Source organism: Zootoca vivipara, chromosome 5 (genome assembly GCF_963506605.1).
Source record: "Zootoca vivipara chromosome 5, rZooViv1.1, whole genome shotgun sequence".
Classification (NCBI taxonomy): Eukaryota; Metazoa; Chordata; class Lepidosauria; order Squamata; family Lacertidae; genus Zootoca; species Zootoca vivipara.
In genome coordinates, this window is record NC_083280.1 from 95,298,778 (window position 1) to 95,319,042 (window position 20,265).

General features: G+C 45.5%; 1 protein-coding gene across 2 annotated transcripts in view; it reads right to left on the reverse strand.

Moving 5' to 3' along the window:
- ETV6 (ETS variant transcription factor 6) overlaps nt 1-20,265 on the reverse strand; it is a 125,160-nt gene that overhangs the window by 13,645 nt on the left and 91,250 nt on the right. For both annotated transcript variants that reach the window (XM_060275160.1, XM_035137312.2), the window contains exons 3-5: nt 12,309-12,473; nt 11,533-11,667; nt 2,705-3,250 (exon numbers count right to left, since the gene is read on the reverse strand). In XM_060275160.1, the coding sequence (XP_060131143.1) occupies nt 2,705-3,250; nt 11,533-11,667; nt 12,309-12,473 (846 nt within the window). The remainder of the gene's footprint in view (nt 1-2,704; nt 3,251-11,532; nt 11,668-12,308; nt 12,474-20,265) is intronic.

The window sequence follows — 20,265 nt, forward strand, 5'->3', positions numbered from 1 at the left end:
GGGCCATGCGGCCCCACAACATTCCGGCAGCGCGGAAGGGGCCAGCAGGGCTCCCGACACCGAGGGGTTTCCCCGTCCGGGCGCTCGAGTGTAAAAAAGTTCTGGGAAGAGTGGGGAGGCTCCCAGCGCGGCTCGCCTGGCGACGCCGAAAGAGGGCCGAGCGCGCGGTGCTTGTGCCTCCTCCTGCTTCTCCCCCCCCCCCCGCCCGTGTGAGAAATTAGCAGTTGAGGGCGAGGACGGATAGAGAGCTGCACGGCGCTTCAGCAGCAGCAACAGCAGCAACCAGTTCCAGGTGGCTCGGGGTATGGCTTATTTTCGGGGTATGGCTTAATTCCGCAAAAGTGTAAAAATCCTGCTACGTCTTATAAAATGACTACGTCTTAAAATAGGGGAAACACGGTAGTAAACTTCACTCATCTGGAAGTCAGCCTTGAAATAAAAGTATCACAGACCTCATTTCTGGTAAAAAGTGGTTTAGAGATCTACAGTCGTACCTTGGTTCTTGAATGGAATCCATTCCAGAAGTCCGTCCGACTTCCAAAGACGTTCGAAAACCAAGGTGCAGCTTCCGATTGGGTGCAGGAGCTTCCTGCACTCAAGTGGAAGCCCCATCGGACATTCGGCTTACTTACATCGGAACACTTACTTCCGGGTTTGTGACGTTCGGGAGCCAAAACATTTGAGTCACAAGGCATTTTTAACCACGGTACAACTGTAGCGGGACATGGGTGGCGCTGTGGGTTAAACCACAGAGCCTAGGGCTTGCCGATCAGGAGGTCGGCAGTTCGAATCCCCGTGACGGGGTGAGCTCCCGTTGCTTGGTCCCAGCTCCTGCCAACCTAGCAGTTTGAAAGCACGTCAAACTGCAAGTAGATAAATAGATATGGCGGGAAGGTAAATGGCGTTTCTGTGCGCTGCTCTGGTTCGCCAGAAGTGGCTTTGTCATGCTGGCCACATGACCTGGAAGCTGTACGCCGGCTCCCTCGGCCAACAACACGACATGAGCACCACAACCCCAGAGTCAGTCACGACTGGACCTAATGGTCAGGGGTCCCTTTACCTTTACCTTTACCTTTACAACTGTAGCAGTATTGACAGCTTAGTCCCAAAACAGCCCACCAGTTAATTCTCAACATTGAGCTCAAGAGAGAAACAAGCAAGCAAGCAAGCAAGCAAGCAAGCAAACAAACAAACAAACAAACAAACCCCAAACAGCTAGTAGCCAGCAAAGCTGTTTTTGCAATAGCTGCAAGCATTGCAACCCCTTGTAGGTATAAGACTCTGGATTTCTCTACTCTGGAGGCTCTTTCTAGTGAATAGTTTCACTGCCCTCTCATGCATCCTTTGACGAGGGGGGGGGGAGTTTCAAGGAATAGCAGATTATTTGACAGTCTGTCACATTTTTGTTGTTGCTGCTGTAATGATGCAAGGAAGAAATAGCAATTCAGTAGGCAAGGACAGAACATTATTGAATGCCAATTGGGAAGGTCTATTCGTTTGATTTGTTTTTGAGTGTCTGCTAAGAGCTGCTTGCTTCTATACAAAACTTTTTACACAGACTGTGCAACGTGGTAACTGCCAACTCAGGAGATGCTGCTGTCTTCCATGGAGCCCAAAATACAGAATGTTGCAGTTTCTTCAGTTCAGAGATGGAAATGGGCAATTACGGTACCTACCAGTTGCTGTATTTCTACTAGGGTTGCCATATTTCAATAAAGTTCAGTAAGTGACGACAGGGGTTCTCATACATCCAGATTTCCCCAGACATTTTGCCAATTTCCGCCTGGACACCGCTTCCGATAGCAGTATTCAGTGTATGTTCAGGAAACTCCAGATGTATGGCAACCCTAATTTCTACCTTACATGCAGTGCTCACACATGTATGTGTGCTGATGTGAGCAGATATCTGCGGAAGTGAACAACTGCTTGATTAAACTCAGTCTGACTCTCAGATTCATGAAGCAGGTGGTCACATCCCTACGGACTGAGCTTCACATTACTGTATAATAAATGCAGAATGGCCCATTTCAAACAGCAGGCCTGCATTGTACAATGTATAACTGTCACGGGGAAGGAAAACCTGTGGGCAGGCTTTTTTTAAAAAATTGTTTTACAGTGCTTATTAACATTTAGGTAAATCGTAAAGAAGATTAATAATAACTTATTAGAACCCCTTTCTGTTTGCACTGGCAGAAGAGAAATTCAGATCCCTCCGTCCTAGAGCCAATCCAAGCAAATAAGGAATGTGAATCTCTGTTAAATTTAATAGAATAGAATTAAGCATTCTCTCACTGGAATCCTTCAAATTTAACAGCAGTTCGTTTTACCTGGGCCATGCTGACTCGTTCAACCTGTTGCAGTATTAAATTTGTTTGCTGGGAAACCATGACATGAAATAATACATAAAATGAATGTATTTTGAGGAATGTTGTTCATGGGAAAATGCAAGGAAGATTAATCAGGAGTTGGTGGCCATTACTTTGTCAGAAAGACCATCCATAATTTTTGGGATTTGGGTTCTGAGAACAAGATGATGGCAGATCACCATAAAGTAAATACCTCTGTTTACCCATTTGCTTCTATAGTACCTTCAACCTATGGACTTCTGTTTGTCTTCAAATGAAATTAACAAATTTCCCAAGCATCAGCCCTTGGGGAAACCATACCCAAGAAACATACATGACCTGGAATATATCATACTAACCTGCTATCCTTCCAATGGGCATTGCATGCTCTTCAGGCGGAGAGACGGAGACCATGATGTGATTCATGTATGCTAATTCTTCCCGATGGGACAGGTTGATGGGTTTGACCTCTCTGTGCATCCCATCTTCCGACAATCTGGAGGCTTTGAAATCCACAGAGTGCCTGGGGTTCAGTATCAAGGGGTGCATGATGGGGCTGGGCATCAGCTGAATCACCCTTGTGTTTTCCTGGCGGGGACTGGAAGGCTTCTGAAGCACTTCAGAAGGGGTTGGGCAGTGGTTATTCTCAATAGGGGACACTGAGAGAGGGTAAGACTCCTGGCTATTGTTCTCCTGGTGGTGCCTCATTCCTGAGAGCCTATCAGCTGGTGAGAGGCGACGGATAGTGTTCTCCAATGGGGACTTCAATGACCGCTGCTCAGGTTCTGGGGAAGGCCTGTGGTTGGCACCAATGGGGGATCTAGAACGATGCAATAATTCAATGGTAGGTGGGTTGTGGTGCATTGTGTCAGCTGATTGTCTTGAAGGTCTCTGGACAAAGTTGTCTGTATAGCAAAAGAAAAAGAAAGAAAGAAAAAAGTTGTGTATTCTGCAATAGGCAGGAATGGCCAACTGGGAGCTCATAGGTAACACACGGGGCTTTTTTTCAGCCTGAGCTCACCAAAACTCAGTTCTGGCACCTCTCAGGCAAGTGCCATTGCCATTACAAGTAAACAAGGGAGGGATTCATGGTGAGTTCTGGCACCTGAAAAATAGCACTGGTGACACATCTTAAGACACAATTTTAACTGGACCCTTTGGTTCCAGCCAAATAAAAACTAAGGTGAGGTAAACACTGCCCATATTTGTTCTCTCCAGGACAAAAACATTGTTTCGAAAAGATGAGACAAATATATTCATACCATGACTGTTGCCTGAATGCACATCACAGGCTTTAAAATAGAGCATATGGACTGTGTTTACTCCCAATAAAAATGTTAAAATTCTACACCAAGAAAAGCTGTCTTGTATGACTTGCAACCATGATGCAAATTGTATCACATTTCGCATCAATTATTCTGAAATATTTACCCCGGTTTTGCTAGACACGTGGAGACAATAACACTGGTGTCTTGTCTCCAAACCCTGAAAGCACTATTCTCTCAGGCTTCTGAGATGTCAGCAGTGTAGCTATAAGATCTGGAAACTTGCTTAAAAAAAGAAAATGAAAGAAAGTGAAGACTCTCAGAAAGGAGAGCTGACTGTTGCATACTTTTTGTGGTCCTCTGCAATTATGGCATACACAGAGTCCTATACCACTATACACTTACGATAAAGTTATGTTGTTCAGTAAAAAATTATTTCTGTTATACACCCCCAGAACATTGTGGCTATTATCCAATTAATTTGGATTAAAAACACATCCATTTATTTCAATTAAGCATATGCTTACGGTAAATGCTTCCCATTAAAATTAATGGAATTTAAAAGTAATTAATATTGACTGAATTGTGCTCTATATTATCAGTAAAATTACATAATAAATGGCTGTGAAAGTTTTAAAAAACTTAATTACAAAATAACACATCCTTTTTTAAAAAAATGTTTGCTCTAAAATACCTGCAATTACAAATCCCTGAAGCACCACCCAAAAGATGCTATGTCCCGTCCATACACAGCACTAGCACGAGATTTGCCAATGGTGGAAATTGCATCATGTCTTGATGTGGAAAGTACACTGTTAAAACCATTTATTTACGTCCTGTTCCACATTAATCACTTAATAGAAATCATTAAAAATGTACAAAGCAAACATATGGCTACATATATATCCAAAAATCTGGAGAGAGAGAAAATGCTTAATGGAGCTAAAACCACTTTCAGCCTTTTCATGGCACTCCAAATCTGCCACACCTTGACGTACGTATCTAGATTAGGTTGTTATACTTGCTCCTTCACTTCCTCAGTCTGTGGCTACCATTGTTGGCTTAAAGCACGGGTGTCAAACACAAGGCCCGGGGGCCTAATCCGGCCCGCCAGACCTCGTCATGTGGCCCGCGTAGCCGCCGCCGACAATAGCCGCTGACAGTACTTCTGGAGCCTGCGATTGGCCGAGGGTCAAAACCGGGGGTGGGGCTGCAGGCGGAGGCCGGGGTGCTGGAGCTGCGCTGACGGCCTTGGCCAGGGAATTTCAATTTTGAATGAGGCTGAGGGAGGCGGTGGCACAGTGGCCAGACGGGGAAGTGAGATGCAGGAGGAGGAGGAGGAAGCCCGCCGAGGAGGTAGGAAAGCCCTACAGGCGCCGCCGGCAAAGCTGGTGCCGGGACAGAGCAGCGGTGGATTTCTTTTTTTTTTTTTGGTGGGCTTTGCTGTTGTCTCCAAGAGCGAGTGAGGCGGCGCTGGGGAGCCGCCGCCCGCCGCTTCCCTTCCTCTCCTCGGCTGCATCCGGGAGGTGGGCGAGCGAGCGGGCGAAAGGGACGCGGAGTGAGCCTGAGGGGGAAGTAGGCGAAACGCAACAGTCGCTCTCTTGATGGAGCCGGGTTTCTCTTCCCTCTTCCCCCGTTTTCTCCTCATAGACACTCGGGAGGGTGCCTGGCTTTTGCTCTGCCCCCCACCCCCGAGCCGCCCTTTGGCTTCTCAGTTCCGGCGGAGCTGCTCCCCGGGGGGCGGCCGGGAGGGAGGCGGCGATGACGGCACGGGTTCCTGCTCTTCCCGCTCTGCCGCCTCCTCCTCTCAGCCCCTCGTGATGTAGGGCTCCAGATGGAGTCGCCTCGCGGTTTGAGTAGGTGGGAGGGGAATTTTTTTTTGGGGGGGGGAGGTTTTCAAGCCTGCTCTGCCTGCAGTCCCGGTAGGGAGAGGCGGCAGCGAAGATGACAACAGCGCGGGTGGGGGGAAGAGCAGCTCTGAGGCGAAGATGCACGTCCGCTGGGGCTGCCGCCTTCCTCCTCGGGAAATCTGCTGCCCTCCCTCAGCGCGAGGGGAAGGGACTCTGGCGCTGAGGAGGGAGGATGCAAAAGCAAAGCAAAGCAGGGAGTTGGCGCTGCACCGCATGTTCCTGCCCCTCTCCAAAGCATGGGGTGGGTTGCAGCATGTGGCATCCTGCCTAGCGGGGTTTGGGTGTGCGCAGGGCGGGAGAGGGAAGCCCTCTTTCCATCTGCAGGTTTTTAATCCCAGCAGTGGCTTTCTCCTTCCTGCCGAAGGTTTAGTTGAGCCCCCCCCCCCCCCGGAAGCCGTTAATCCCCACCTTTTGTTCAAATTTCCCTCGTTTACATCCCCTCCCACACACGCGCCACGACGCAGGATTGTGATCCGCGTGGGGGCGGGAATGAGCTTACATTATTACAAAAAACAGTAATAATTGAATGCAGTGGCAATAATTTATGATAATAAAGAGTGGACACATAGTCCTACAGACACAACCAGCCCTTTGAGGGTGACCAAACTACTGATGCGGCCCCCGATGAATTTGAGTTTGACACCCCTGGCTTAAAGGGTCTGTTCAAAAAGAACAGAGTGGTTACAATTGCCATGAGGTGCAAGCAAAAGACCTCTTTGAAGCCCTGTGAACTTAGACTTCTAAAGTTATGCTTCCCCCGCACTTGCTCTGTGACCTTAGCCTGACTCCATGCCCACTCATCAGGCTGTCCACCTCCCAGTGGATCTTGCCAGCAACCACCAGATTCCTTGTTACTGCTCAGGAGGAAGCGACATTGGTGTGGATTTTATGATTCACACGCCCCAAATCACAAACAAGAAAGGTCTGTCTTTGTCTGACTACTCAGGTCGGTAATAACAAAATGGGCACAAGCAAGTGAAACTTCAGAGCCAGGCCATGTCCTGTCTGCAGTGGCTGAACAACAATGTCTTAAAACTGGACTTGCAAAGAAATAACCCTTTAAGCATATTTCAGAGCCATGTGTGCCACCAGATTACCTAGTTGATGTGAACACAGCAAGTCATGATTTTTGTCCAAGGAGGAGTCAGGTGCAGCCAACAGAGTGTGGGGCTTGAACTGCCAAGTTCCAACCCTGAAGCCCATTGGGTGACTTTGGGTACTGCCTCTCTGCCTAAACTGCCCCACAGGGTGGCTATGAGAGTGAAATGGGAAGCTGCTTTGAGTCCTTAGGGAAATAAGGACTATGGGAAATATAGTAGGCATATAAATGAGTTTAAAAAACAAAAACAAACAAACCCCAAAATGTTGCTGTAATGTGTAGAGCAGAGCTGGGCATATAGTTCACTGGATCTCATTAAGATTTCCAGAAATCTCAATTTTAAAAATAGTTTCTAGTTCACATGGTGTAAGGGGGAGAGATTACAGAGAACCTCCCCCTCTCATCAGGAGCAGTTCGTCCCCAAGCAGCCAGGAAAGCGCGGGGTCTGAAGGGGCTAGTCAGGAGGCGGAGAGAGGGAGCCAGGTCTCCGGCAGCATGGGAGAGCCCCTGCTCCACAGGCGGGAAGAGAGAGAGACGGAAAGGGGGGAGAGGGAAAAGACGGAGCGCAGACCCTTTCCCCCGGCAACGGAATTAAGGAGGAGGAGAAAGGGGAGGAGATTCGCTGTCCCAAGGCTGTTATGTTGGTCCAGGTCCCAAAAAGGGGCAGTGCCGGATTCTGACACGGAATAAGCGGACATGAAACCGACAGCTCACCACACTGTAAATAACGTGCACCAATAAAGACTCTTTTAAAGACAAGGATGTGGAAAGTTGTTACTCAAGAGTAGCCGTAATAACCTCTGACACATGGCTACAGAGATACGCTAGAAAAGCAGCAGAAATTAGGATGAAAGAAAATGTCTGTAGTTGTATGAACATACAGAACTCAATGTGAATTACTTTTGAGAATTATTTCTGGGTGGGGTTATAGGCTTGCATTGTGTTTCTCTCTCACTTTCTGTATCTGGGTTAAGTTTTTTGCATGTGAAGGTCACAATAAGCAAGTAAGAAACATTTCACCATATGCAGTATACACGTGCACCCACTGCACATTATTTGCCATGTGCATGGAAATAAATGCAAAATATTGATTGATAGGACATCACTTCAATTGATCTCACATCTCCTTAAAACTCTGCCCTTCTGTCAGGAAATGATAGCAAAGTGATGGCAAGATAGGGTTCTCTGATGTGCTCTCATAAGGAAGTTGTAGTTACAGGTAGGTAGCTGTCTTGGTCTGCCGTAGTCGAAACAAAATTCCTTCCAGTAGCACCTTAGAGACCAACTAAGTTTGTCATTAGTATCAGATTATCAGATACCACACTTCTTGGTATCTGAAGAAGTGTGCATGCACACGAAAGCTCATACCAATGACAAACTTAGTTGGTCTCTAAGGTGCTACTGGAAGGAAATCTTCTCATAAGGATGGTATAAGCAGCGTTAGAAGAAAAGGTGCTTCACACCTCTGGAAGGCATTGGAATTTTGCCAAATAAATGTTCCTGCCATGAACAATCAGGTTCTGCAATGAAGTTGGTGTCATCTAGAAGGCACGGCTTCCCAGGGCTCATGGAGCCCATTTGCTCAGACACTGCATGATAAGCCATGGTCATTTGACACAATTCCTGCATGCAGTCCAACAGAGAGACATAACATGAAACATTGACACCTTTAAGCCAATGCAAGGGTTACATTTCAAAAGAATGTGTTTCTTTCTCTGAAATGGAATAGCCTGTGGTCTGTAGGTTCTGCGTAACAGCTAAGGAACTATTTTATCCTCAGTTAAAACTGGATACACTCTTCCATCATAAGCCTAAAATGTATTTATAAATGCACATGTAAGAGCTTTCATTATTATTTATTAAATTTATATACTGCCCTTCATCCAAGGATCACAGGTTGGTTTATTACAGTGGTGCCTCGCTTAACGAATGCCCTGCTTAACGAAATTTTCGCTTAACGAAAGGATTTTTCAAGCAGAGGTTGCCTCGCTAGACGAATTCGTTTTATGAAAAATTCATCTAGCGAATCGCGGTTTCCCATAGGAATGCATTGAAATTCAATTAATGTGTTCCTATGGGCAAAAAAAAATTCAAAAAAAAATTCAATGCATTCCTATGGGATTCGCTAGACGAATTTTTTGTTATAAGAAAAGACCCGTGGAACGAATTAAATTCATCTAGTGAGGCACCACTGTATATAAAAACACAAAAAGACACACATAACATAGCAACCGACAAAAACAATACCTCTCCCAGTTAACCCTTCCTCTGCAGAAGAGCCCACTTTCTGTATTTCTGCATTGAATCCCTAACCCGGAGTGCCCCTCCTGACTGGAAAAATTGCAACAGGACATCTCCTTTAAGGGCAGGTAATTTGTCTTCATCTTAGGTGTGGCTGGTTCACTGGCTCTTTCCAGATACAGACATGATTCCCCCTGCCTCACTGAGGCTGATGGAAAGGAGGCAAGGCCAGAGCAGTAAATTGTGCAGAGATGCAGCCAGCAGTCTCCTTTGTAGATGGGATTTTGGGGCTGTTTGGACATAATGGCAAACCATGCCTAGGAATTAGAAGCACAAAACCCTTGAGGTTTCCCAGCAATTTAATTCTTCCAGTGCACCAACAGTTCTTTTCTGCTGCACACAACACTCTGGAGAGAAACAGAAACCACGCTCAAGACTGAATGGTAAAGATCGCCTGGTGAATGATTGCCAGGCCCTTTCCCTCATATGGCCATTCACAGTGAGCTGCTTGGAGCAGACACATACCACAGAACCCAATGAAGAATTAAACACAACAACAAACCCAACAGGCAGTGCAGGGCTATATTTAGCTGTGTGAGTTCTTCCACCAACAGGAAAGAGGCAGCACAAGTGGCTCAAAGTACACAAGGAGCCCTCATTACCTGCCTGCGAAGACTTGGCACAAAGGGCTTCCCTCACTGCCCAGAGTCTGTGGCTGGAAGTAATCCATAATTAAAACAAAATGCTCCTCCTCAGCTTTTAATTTCTACCAAGAGGTGCCTTTATTTTAGTGGTTGGAAGTAAAGCTGAGGGGAAAGGATCAAAGACCAAAAGTATTCACCAAGCACTTGGAGAATACAATAAAACAAGGGTAGAGTATGGATATAAGGGCCTGGAGGTGAAAAAGACCCATTGAAGCAGAAGGTGCCATGGCACACCTGATGCTGCAGAACTAGCCAGCACCTCTTGGTCTTGGCATTCCTGTCTGACACCTCACAGGCAGGGTAGATTGTACCTTAGAAGAAAAACCAGTCTTCCTTCTTATGGGTTGTGTCCATAGAAGAAGCTGAACAACGTGCAGTCCTTGAAATCCAGCCACCACATGTTTTGTGTAGAGCAGTGGTGGGGAACCTCATTTGGCCTGTGAGACTGTGTTGGCTAAGCTGTGCCCATATATGACATCAGGCATGGAGAAGGTAAAGACACAGCTGGGCTGAGCTTGTGGGGTGCCTACAAGTCTTCTGCAAAGTGTTCTGCACTTGACATTGCAAACTCCAATGGCAGGTGCCCTTGATCAGGTGTCCATCAAAGGTGACAGGCTTTGAAATTAGGCACTGTGCACCTGGCCTTGCAAGCTCAGATGATCATCAGATCAGGTCTTATGAAGTGTTGTGTACTCAATCTCAAAGATCAGCTTCTTGTGAAATTGCCTGCACAGTACTTTGCAAAACCAGACAATCTGTTGATCATTGGTGCTTTTTGTCTTTGCCTGCATGGTTTGATCACAAACTGCATGAGCAAACAGTTACCAATGTCATTGTGATGCCAGGTTCCAGTCCTGCACGTATCTCCGATGTAGCCCATACCCTGAAAGAACAGGGAAGGGGATTGAGATACCAGTTGGTAAGAGAGCCCAAAGGGCACAAGAATTGAACTTAAACAAGGATGACCTGGCACCACAGTGACATCCTTCCTCAGAAATAGACCTCTCTTGGGAAGCTTGTTCGAGCCTAACTCACCTCACAGAGTTATTGTGAGGATACAATTCAGGAAGGGGGAACCATGTATGTCCATAGCTCTGTGGGATAAAAAGTAATAAATAAGATGAGGCAGGGAATACGTCTTGGGATCAGCTGATCATCTCTTCTTTGAACAAGTACAGGATGTACTGTACAGGGGAGCAGTGGAGTGTCCAGCCTTTGTGGCACAGAAAGGAGCTCCAAGTTTTCAAGAACTAAGATGGCACAACTTAAAACACAATTTTGAACAACAGAACTTTGGAATAGTTACTTAGAGAATCAAGCCTTATGGTTCCAACGTAATGTGGCTGTTTGTCATGAGAATGCACCCCAAGGAGCAACTTCTGTTCCTGGTTTCCAGAAAATCATAGTGGTTTACAAACTTGGCATAAAGGGAAATGTGAAACTTGCAGTTTGCATGAAACAGCACAACTACATTTTGCTGAAAACCAGGAACAGGAGTTGGTCATTGTAATGCATGAAGGAAACAGGAAGCATGTGAGACGTACATTTGTGCTTCCAATTCCAAAGTATGATTTGGCATTATGCCCCCAAAGCCCCCATGTTTCCAATTACTTTTTAGACCATATATCTAGTTCACAAGATGCACTAGCCAGGCCAGTTGGGGGACTCAACATCTTACCACATGAACTGAAAGGTGCCTTGAAATACACCTGAGGTTGTGCATTGCAGCTGTCCCACAGGGGGATCAAACCTGCAACCTTGGCATTATCCCCACCATGCTCTAACCAGTTGAGCTATCCAGGCTCTAATCATTTTTAGAGGAGTGCTCTAAATATGTAGCCACAACCATGGTCATAATGTAAGGGTTCATTTTCACATCCCCCCAAGCATCCTATTTCATTCCACACAAAGCCGACAGCTAACACTGGTTGTAAACAAATAAACAAACAAAGAGATATTTGTTGCTACCTTCATCATGGTTTTGATGTAACATGACATCTGGCTGAGCATGGATAGAGTTCCCAGGATGGAAGAAAGGCGAAAACAGCACATGAGAATTCCTTTGCTTCAAGATATGCTGAAGAAGCTCATATAGCACATCACCTAAAAGACAAACAGACCACGCAAGTGAATGAAAGATATATGGTTACCCTATGTTTGGGCCACTTTGGACTGGAACCTCTGCATTAGACACAAGAACATCTTTCCATGACACCTAGCTTTTGAAATGCAGCTCTCATCTGTGATAACGTTAGAGCCCTTCAACAGCTTGGGGCCAGGGTACTTGAAGGACCACCTTCACCTGCAGAAACTTGCCCAGGACTTCAAGACTAATTGCAGGTCCCATTGCTTCCCACTGCTCTCAGAATGTACTTCAGCCCCCTCGCCCTTATCCCAAGTGGTGTGGTTGCTATGTCCCAAGAGACACAAAGAGGGCTTTTGTGTACCAGTCCTATGCAATTTGGTAGGCCAAATCCTGGCTAAGCGTGAATGACCTAGTGTGTGGGTACTCACAGCAAAATGCACAGGGGCTTCACTTCTGTCATGCTGCTGTTGCGCTATTCATACCTAAGTCCGGTTTCAGTTTAGCATTAAGTTCAAATCTCACTCTAGACAAGCCACAAGCACTAAACCAAGTTTTGGATATAGCCAAGTCAAACCATGGCTTAGTTCTGGGTACCACAACATTACCCACATGAATGCGGCCACATTATATATTTCCTTTTCTTTTTCTTAGTACTTACCCGAATGTGGAGACCTGTATCGAAAATCCTCTTTGGTTAAAAGCAAGAGCGCTTTGCCATTCATCTCAAAAGTGTTGCTGTCAATGGGTCTTAATGAGAACTCCTTTTCAGCCCACTTCAGCCAATGGGCTACATCATCTCTGCTCCAGTAAATGGGCTGCAAGCCTAGAGAAATGATTGCATAATCACACACTGAGAAACTGAAACAAAAACAAAAATATTCCACAAAATACTAGGGAGAATCTGACACAGGGATTTCACCGAGCGTCATGTTATGGGATTATACATATCCCAGGTGCTTTTTTCTGGGGGGGACACATACCCCTAAACATTTTGTAAATCTTTTGTCCATTTACTGTATTTACTTTTCCCAATTTGAACTATAAAATGGTGATTTTCTTGAGTCAAAATGGGAGTACCCCTAAACATTTTTTTAAGAAAAAAAGCACTGCATATCCCTAACTTGGGCATCTGAATCACATTTTGTGCCTTCTATGATGGTACCGAAAATATCTTTTCAAGAAAAGAAGAAAGCTTCCCCTCCACCAACAATGGCACCAGGAGAAAATAAGAAAAGACCTGCAGCATCCGATTGAAGGCCTACCTAGTCCAGCATTCGGTTTCCCACAGTGGAGAGCCCCACAAGCAGGACACCAGTGCAATAATGCTCTTACCCCAGGAATCTATGGTGCAGCTCTAATTTTTATTCCTGTCTTCCTGCCTAAATTGTCCTCTATTCTGCATTTCAACACTTCTATGCATTGCCTATCCTCAGCTATCAAGCATTGTTGCACTTTATCCTTATAATCTCTCTGAAATCTGTTGTGCTAGTTTCCCCCAAATCTCTTTAATCTCTTTAATTACATTAACTATATGTAATATTAGTTTGTTTATTGTAATATATGCCCATTTCGGCAACCTTTCCAAATAATATTTTCTTCCATTTTTTCTATAATATGCTCTACTTTTATATCTAATCATTCCTGAAACCCCTCAAAATGTTCCACCAATTCTAAATACAATTCCTCACCAACTGTTCTTACTTCCTTTTTATGATTCTTACAAGACATTGCCTACTACTTTAAAATAAATTTTCATAAACCTTTTATTTCCCTTTTTTCATGCTCATATTTCCAATTATGTTAAGAATTGTCTTTGAAAAGAGAGAAACAATCCAGCTCCTATGCCAAAATTTTATCATCAAGGTTATGTGCCATGTACAATACCTAGACTGAAATCCTTATCTACATTCATATTTACACCTAAATATCTATGCAGCAATGATAACCATTACCATAAATAATCAATCACACAGAAATGAAGCTAAATGGATTTAAATGGATTATTACATATATTCATGAATTATATACATTTCCGGGAAATCTACCCAATTTACTACAGAACCTTCATTTATGTATATTATTAACTGATGAGTTAACAATTAACAATGTCTTAAAAATGTCTGTCTGACACGTCCCTTTACACGTCCAACAATGCCATTGGGATTAGTTCATAAAAACCTATTAACATCAGCCCATCTGGAGACACACAATCAAAGCATGGTGACAACAACAACATTTATTATTATTATTATTATTATTATTATTATTATTAATAATAATAATAATACTCTGCCCATCTGGCTAGGATTCCCCAGCCACTCTGGACAGGTGGATTCTGTGTACCCAAGCACCTGGTATCCACAGGTACTGTATATGGCCTTCTCTAGCATCTCCTCCTGCAGCAATTCAGCAGGCTCCAGGGCTTTCTTTCAGCTGGAACTCAGTTCTGGCACCTCTCAGGTGAGTGTCATTGCCATTATAAGAGAGAAGGCACTGGCAGGCTCCATTTTATGCTCCTCTTACGGTACATGTTCACCCACACCTCCAATTCCTCCTGCTCATGCGTGCACATCTCTTGCACCCTGTCTTCCACAGCAGACTCCCAAGAGGTGAAGAAATCAACCACCAGCAGCTCCTCAGCTCCAGACAGCTCCCCCCCTTCTACAAAGCATTGTCTTCTCCCTTGCCTTCAGCTCCGGTACCAACTGCCTCTCTTCGCAGTCCCGGCCCCTCAGCTGCCCATCCACCCTCTGGATCTCTTTGGCCACTGTTTCCATCTGGGTGCCTTGCAGCTGGGTTTCTGGGTCACTTTCAATCCCCTGTTGAAAGTTTTCTGTCCACAGAGGCTTCTCAGTCACTCTGCTAGCAGCTGTTCCATTTTATGCAACTGCCGGGTTTCTTGCTGCTTCGTTTTCTTAAGTCCCTCAAGGAGTGTTGCTATTCTTCCCTCCATCTTGACTCAGGCACATCTCACTCACAGGCCGTCCTCAAGGAACCACAGATCCCACTTCTAATACCAGTGTTGCACCCACACCAATTTCTGAGCAGTGCAAGAGGCCAGCAGTTCCAGGCACTTTACCCAGGATTCTTGTTTCCTTTGGGGAATGAGGCATAGCGGAGACTGTGTTATCTTTATGATATATGGTTTAAAAGGTAAAGGGACCCCTGACCATTAGGTCCAGTCGTGACCGACTCTGGGGTTGCGACGCTTATCTCACATTATTGGTTGAGGGAGCCGGCGTACAGCTTCCAGGTCATGTGGCCAGCATGACTAAGCCGCTTCTGGCGAACCAGAGCAGCGCACGGAAACAGCGTTTACCTTCCCGCCAGAGCGGTCCCTATTTATCTACTTGCATTTTGACGTGCTTTCGAACTGCTAGGTTGGCAGGAGCTGGGACCGAGCAACGGGAGCTCACCCCGTCGCGGGGTTATTTACACATACCCGGTATATACAACCTGAATCTACAATGGAGGGATCTGCAGCATTAACACTCCAAAAGACTCTTGCTTCTCCCATAGCCACAACCTTGAATTCAAACAGAAATCAAACATTGCTCTCAAATGTTCTTCTGACTCTCTCCAGCTTGCTGCTTTACTTCTAGATCACATCAATGCTAAACTCCGCATTCAACTCTGGCTTTTCCTGTTGATTTTAGATGATAATTTTGTTTTGTTTTTAAATTGGGCTGTGTGCTGAGGATGCTGCCAGTGTCTTCCTTGGAAGGAAGATGCCAATGGGGGTGGAGGCCGCTCTGTACATGCGCTGTACTTTTCCTTGCCACTTCACATCTTCTTATTTTTAAAGTAGGGCATGGCCACAGGTGGAATGGGAGAAGGCTAAATGTTCAGGGCTACAAGGTGAAGCTTGTGGTTACAATATAAGGAATTCCAAGAGTACCTCCAAGAGGATTACTTCCCCACCACACCCCACCCTATACAACTGCTCTGTGGTGCTGCAGGACATTTCCACAGGGTGGGGGAAGAAAGTTATTTAACTGGAAGGCTTCTGTGTGAGGGGGTGGGTAGAATGCATTTCTAGTGGGTAGGGGAATGGAAAGCAGCTAAGGAACTAGAAGACCCAAAGGCAAGTCCTGCACATCATAAAAAAAGGGGGGGAGCAACCATCTCTAATTACAGCATCAAGACTCTGTCCAACCACGCAATCCTGGCAAAAAACATACCAGCCTTGAAATTGAAGCTGGGAAGAAAGGGCAGGGGGCATTTCAGAACAGAAGATCAGGATAAAGGAAAGTGGGATGTTTTGCCAGCCACAGATGCTCAAAATTATGAGTCAACCCCCATCCCCAATCAAGAGAATACATTTTACAGTAAGGGCTTGCTAACAAAATAAAATGTAAGCTTTGCTATTGGTCTTCTGTGTTTCTGAACTTTCAGGTCTTGCACATCAAAGCTGCATTTCAAAGATTTTACCAGTCATCATGACAACTAGGAAACTTTTTTTAAAAAATTAAAAAGTAGTAGTTTCATTGGAAGGGATTCAGAACAATTATGGTTTCAGGCACACAGAATGTATCACACAATCACACAGATTGTTGGTGTATTTCTGAATGTTTATATGTAGCTACATTAACTGGTTATATAAGATACTGAGACCTGAAAAACTGATAAAATCCAAATTTTTAGGCTCCACTCTTAGACCACTAGTCTCTAGCAATAAGCTACCAGGTTTCTACATTAGCTCTACTCCAAGTGGCGCTGTGGGTTAAACCACAGAGCCTAGGGCTTGCCGATCAGAAGGTTGGCGATTCGAATCCCCGCAACGGGGTGAGCTCCCGTTGTTCGGTCCCAGTTCCTGCCAACCTAGCAGTTCGAAAGCAAGTCAAAGTGCAAGTAGATAAATAGGAACCGCTACAGCGAGAAGGTAAATGGCGTTTCCGTGTGCTGCTTTGGTTTTCCAGAAGCGGCTTAGTCATGCTGGCCACATGACCTGGAAGCTGTACGCCAGCTCCCTCAGTCAATAACGTGAGATGAACGCCGCAACCCCAGAGTGGGTCACGACTGGACCTACCAGTAATGGTCAGGGGTCCCTTTACCTTTAAGTTTCTCCTAGTGTTTTCCATCCCCTCCAAATTCCATTAGATTTTTACAGGCTCTACCTCTCACTCATCAAGTTCTGCCTTTGTTGTGCTTATCAATCCCAAAACACTGGATGGGCCTTGTGGTCTCTTCCAACTCTATGATTCTGTGATTCTATGATTCACTACTAAATCTTATGCCAATCTTTATTATAATTTATTTTTTTATTTATTAAATCTCTGAGGCTGACCATCCTCACTCTACAGTTTTTATTTACAATAACAAGGACAAAATAGTGACAAATTCCATTAGGCTACTGTAGCAAAGCCAACAGACTTGTAGTGTATGCTTTTCGTGAACTACAGCCCACAATGTTTACACAGTGTTTACACTGAATTATTATTAGACCCAAACAGACCAGAAAAAAAATCTAGGGATGCATGGAATCCCATCCCCACAGCTCTCTACCATGAAAGCCCAACATGAAAATGTACTTTCCTCCAACTGCCTTCACTCCAATTAGCAATAGCTGTTTTTTATTCATTGCACTCTTTATTCTCCAAGGGCGAGAGGGAAGGAGGCCACAAGTGCATTTTGCCACACAAACTGACTACCCCTTGATAACAATGGTGCTGTCTAGCAGCAGGGGAAGTTATGTACAATGTGCATTAAGGGAGGGTTGAAGCATGAAGGCTGCCTGCAGAGGCTGGGAACAATTGGTGCTGCAAAGAGGAAGAGTGTGCAGGATGCTGGGTGCTAAGAGCAAGGGGTTGTGCGGAGAGAGGGTGCCGGGGAGGGTGTCTGGAGGCTGGAGGACTGGAAAGCAGGGAGGAAATGGGGCTGTGGGGCCTTCCAGGGCGATGCATGTAGAGCTGGAGGAAATTACTTCTGCTAAGGGATAGGAAGGCTTTGATTTTAGAGGATGCAAGAGGATCTGGAGCAGCATCGCCAGGTGAGAAGGCAGAAAGGAGCTTCTGCACCTTTAGCAGGACGTGCAGGCGTGGAAAGGGGAATTTCAGCAGGTGTGGTAGAAGCAATTTTTCCCTCTTTTTTGCTTTCCAAAATACAGCAACCCTAACTAAGGCATAGTGTCAGCATACAAGCCCATATGTTAGCAGATTGCATATGCTGCATACGAAGTACAAAAAAGGAAAAGCAGCATTAAACTACAGATTATCTGTATTTCTTAGAACCTGAAAATTTATTTCCTTTTCTTAGGAGTGCAAAGGTGAGTAACCTTTTCCCCAGACTAGTCAAAATAAAGCAGTGTCACCTTGTGGTCTGCAGGCAGCATTCAGCCTGCAATTTTATGGCCCCAATAACTCTACCAAATTTTAATGAAGGTATGGCAAAAGGCTTCCATTTTTGGAAGAAACATTAGCTTGCCATTTTGTCCATACCTGAAATGCCTACTTCAAACCATGGGTTATATTTTATTAGGCACAGTTTAGGGTTCAGACATAGAGACACAGATGGTGCTGTGGTCTAAACCAGAGCCTCTTGGGCTTACCGATCAGAAGGTTGGTGGTTCGAATCCCCATGACGGGGTGAGCTTCCGTTGTTCAGTCCCAGCCTAGCAATTTGAAAGCATGCCAAGAAGTGCAAGCAGATAAATAGGTAGTGCTCCGGCAGGGAAGGTAAATGGCATTTCCGTGCGCTGCTCTGGTTTTGGGTGTTCCGTTGCACCAGCAGCAGCTTAGTCATGCAGGCCACATGATCAGGAAAAACTGTCTGCGGACAAACACCAGCTCCCTTGGCCTGTAAAGCAAGATGAGCGCCGCAACCCCAGAGTCATCTGCAACTGGACTTAACTGTCAGGGGTCCTTTAAAGGTAAAGGTAAAGGGACCCCTGACCATTAGGTCCAGTCGTGACCGACTCTGGGGTTGCGCGCTCATCTCGCATTATTGGCCGAGGGAGCCAGCGTACAGCTTCCGGGTCATGTGGCCAGCATGACAAAGCCGCTTCTGGCAAACCAGAGCAGCACATGGAAACGCCGTATACCTTCCCGCTGTAGTGGTTCCTATTTATCTACTTGCATTTTGACGTGCTTTCGAACTGCTAGGTTGGCAGGAGCTGGGACCAAGCAACGGGAGCTCACCCCGTCACAGGGATTCGAACCGCCGGCCTTCTGATCAGCAAGCCCTAGGCTCTGTGGTTTAACCACAGCGCCACCTGGGTCCCATGTCAGGGGTCCTTTACCTTTACCTTTTTAGGGTTCAGACAAAATCACAATGTGCAGCATGTTGGAAGTGAAAACTTCCAATTGCCTCCTTATGGCTGTACCAGAGAAGGGGAAGGGCAGGGACAGCCCATGAGCCTAAGGTCTGCTGCAGTTGCCCACAGCAAGAATTGCTGCTTCATACTGGTTTCTGTTCATAGATTCCTGCAGTTACATCACTTGCTCAGGATGAGAACCATGTGACTTAATTGAGAATAAAGAAAGCAGGAGACCTCCTAAACGTTTATGCATGTGTGACTATGCTTCTTGCAGGCTGGGAGAGCAAGGGCCCTAATATTTCCTGCCACTGCTATAAGATGACAACAAGATACAATGAAAAAGTCAGACACTTCTTGTGTGAGGGTGCTCTTCACAGAAATCTGACGTGATCAAGTAACTGGTGGTCAACTGACAGTATCTAACCAGCAGAAGCCTAGTGGGTCGGTGGGGGCCTGTTGCCCTGGGCACAGGTGTTTTTTTTTGAGGGGGGGGGGTTTGCATTCCTCACGATGTCCTGTCGCATCATGAGCTGTTGTGTCCTTCTAAGCTCCATTCGGCGGAGGTTGCTCCGGTGAGCCATGCCACCATGGCACACCCTGTCCTGGGTGCCAGCGGGGAATGCTCCGCCACTGCCGACCAGTCAACTGATAGGCATTTTAATTCATGTACTGTACTGTGTTTCAGTAGAGAATTTGATAGTGTAGGTTTTCATCATCATCATCATAATCATATTATTATTATTATTGGTGGAGGGAAATCAGCTGTAACTGAAGAACTATGAGAATACAGCGGTACCTCTGGTTACGAACACTTCTGGTTATGAACGCTTCAGGTTACGAGTTCCGTTAACCCAGAAGTAGCTGCTCCTGGTTGCAAACTTTGTCCCAGGATGCGAACGGAAATCGTGTGCTGCAGGTGCGCGCGCAGCAGGAGGCCCCACTAGCGAAAGCGCGCCTCAGGATAAGAACGGTTTCAGCTTAAGAACGGACCTCCGGAATGAATTAAGTTCGTAACCAGAGGTACCACTGTATAAGGCATTTGTTAGCTGATTGGCTCCAATATCATCAGCTAAATGACATTTTTAAAATGGATAAAGGGGTGGGATTTAGGAAAGAACTCTCGAGATTAAAAAGACTTATTGGAAAATAACAAAAAGGTTCTGTCAAAAATATATAAAATGTTGCTGGAATGGGAGACAAAAGATGAAGAAGTAAAATCTGTAATGATACAGATGTGGGTCATAATATACAACTTGATTCAAGGGAAAAGTTGTGGAATGTGTATTTAAGATTTACTGCTTGCTGTTCATTAAAAGAGAATTATATGAAAATGATGTACCAATGGTATTTAGCAAAAGCC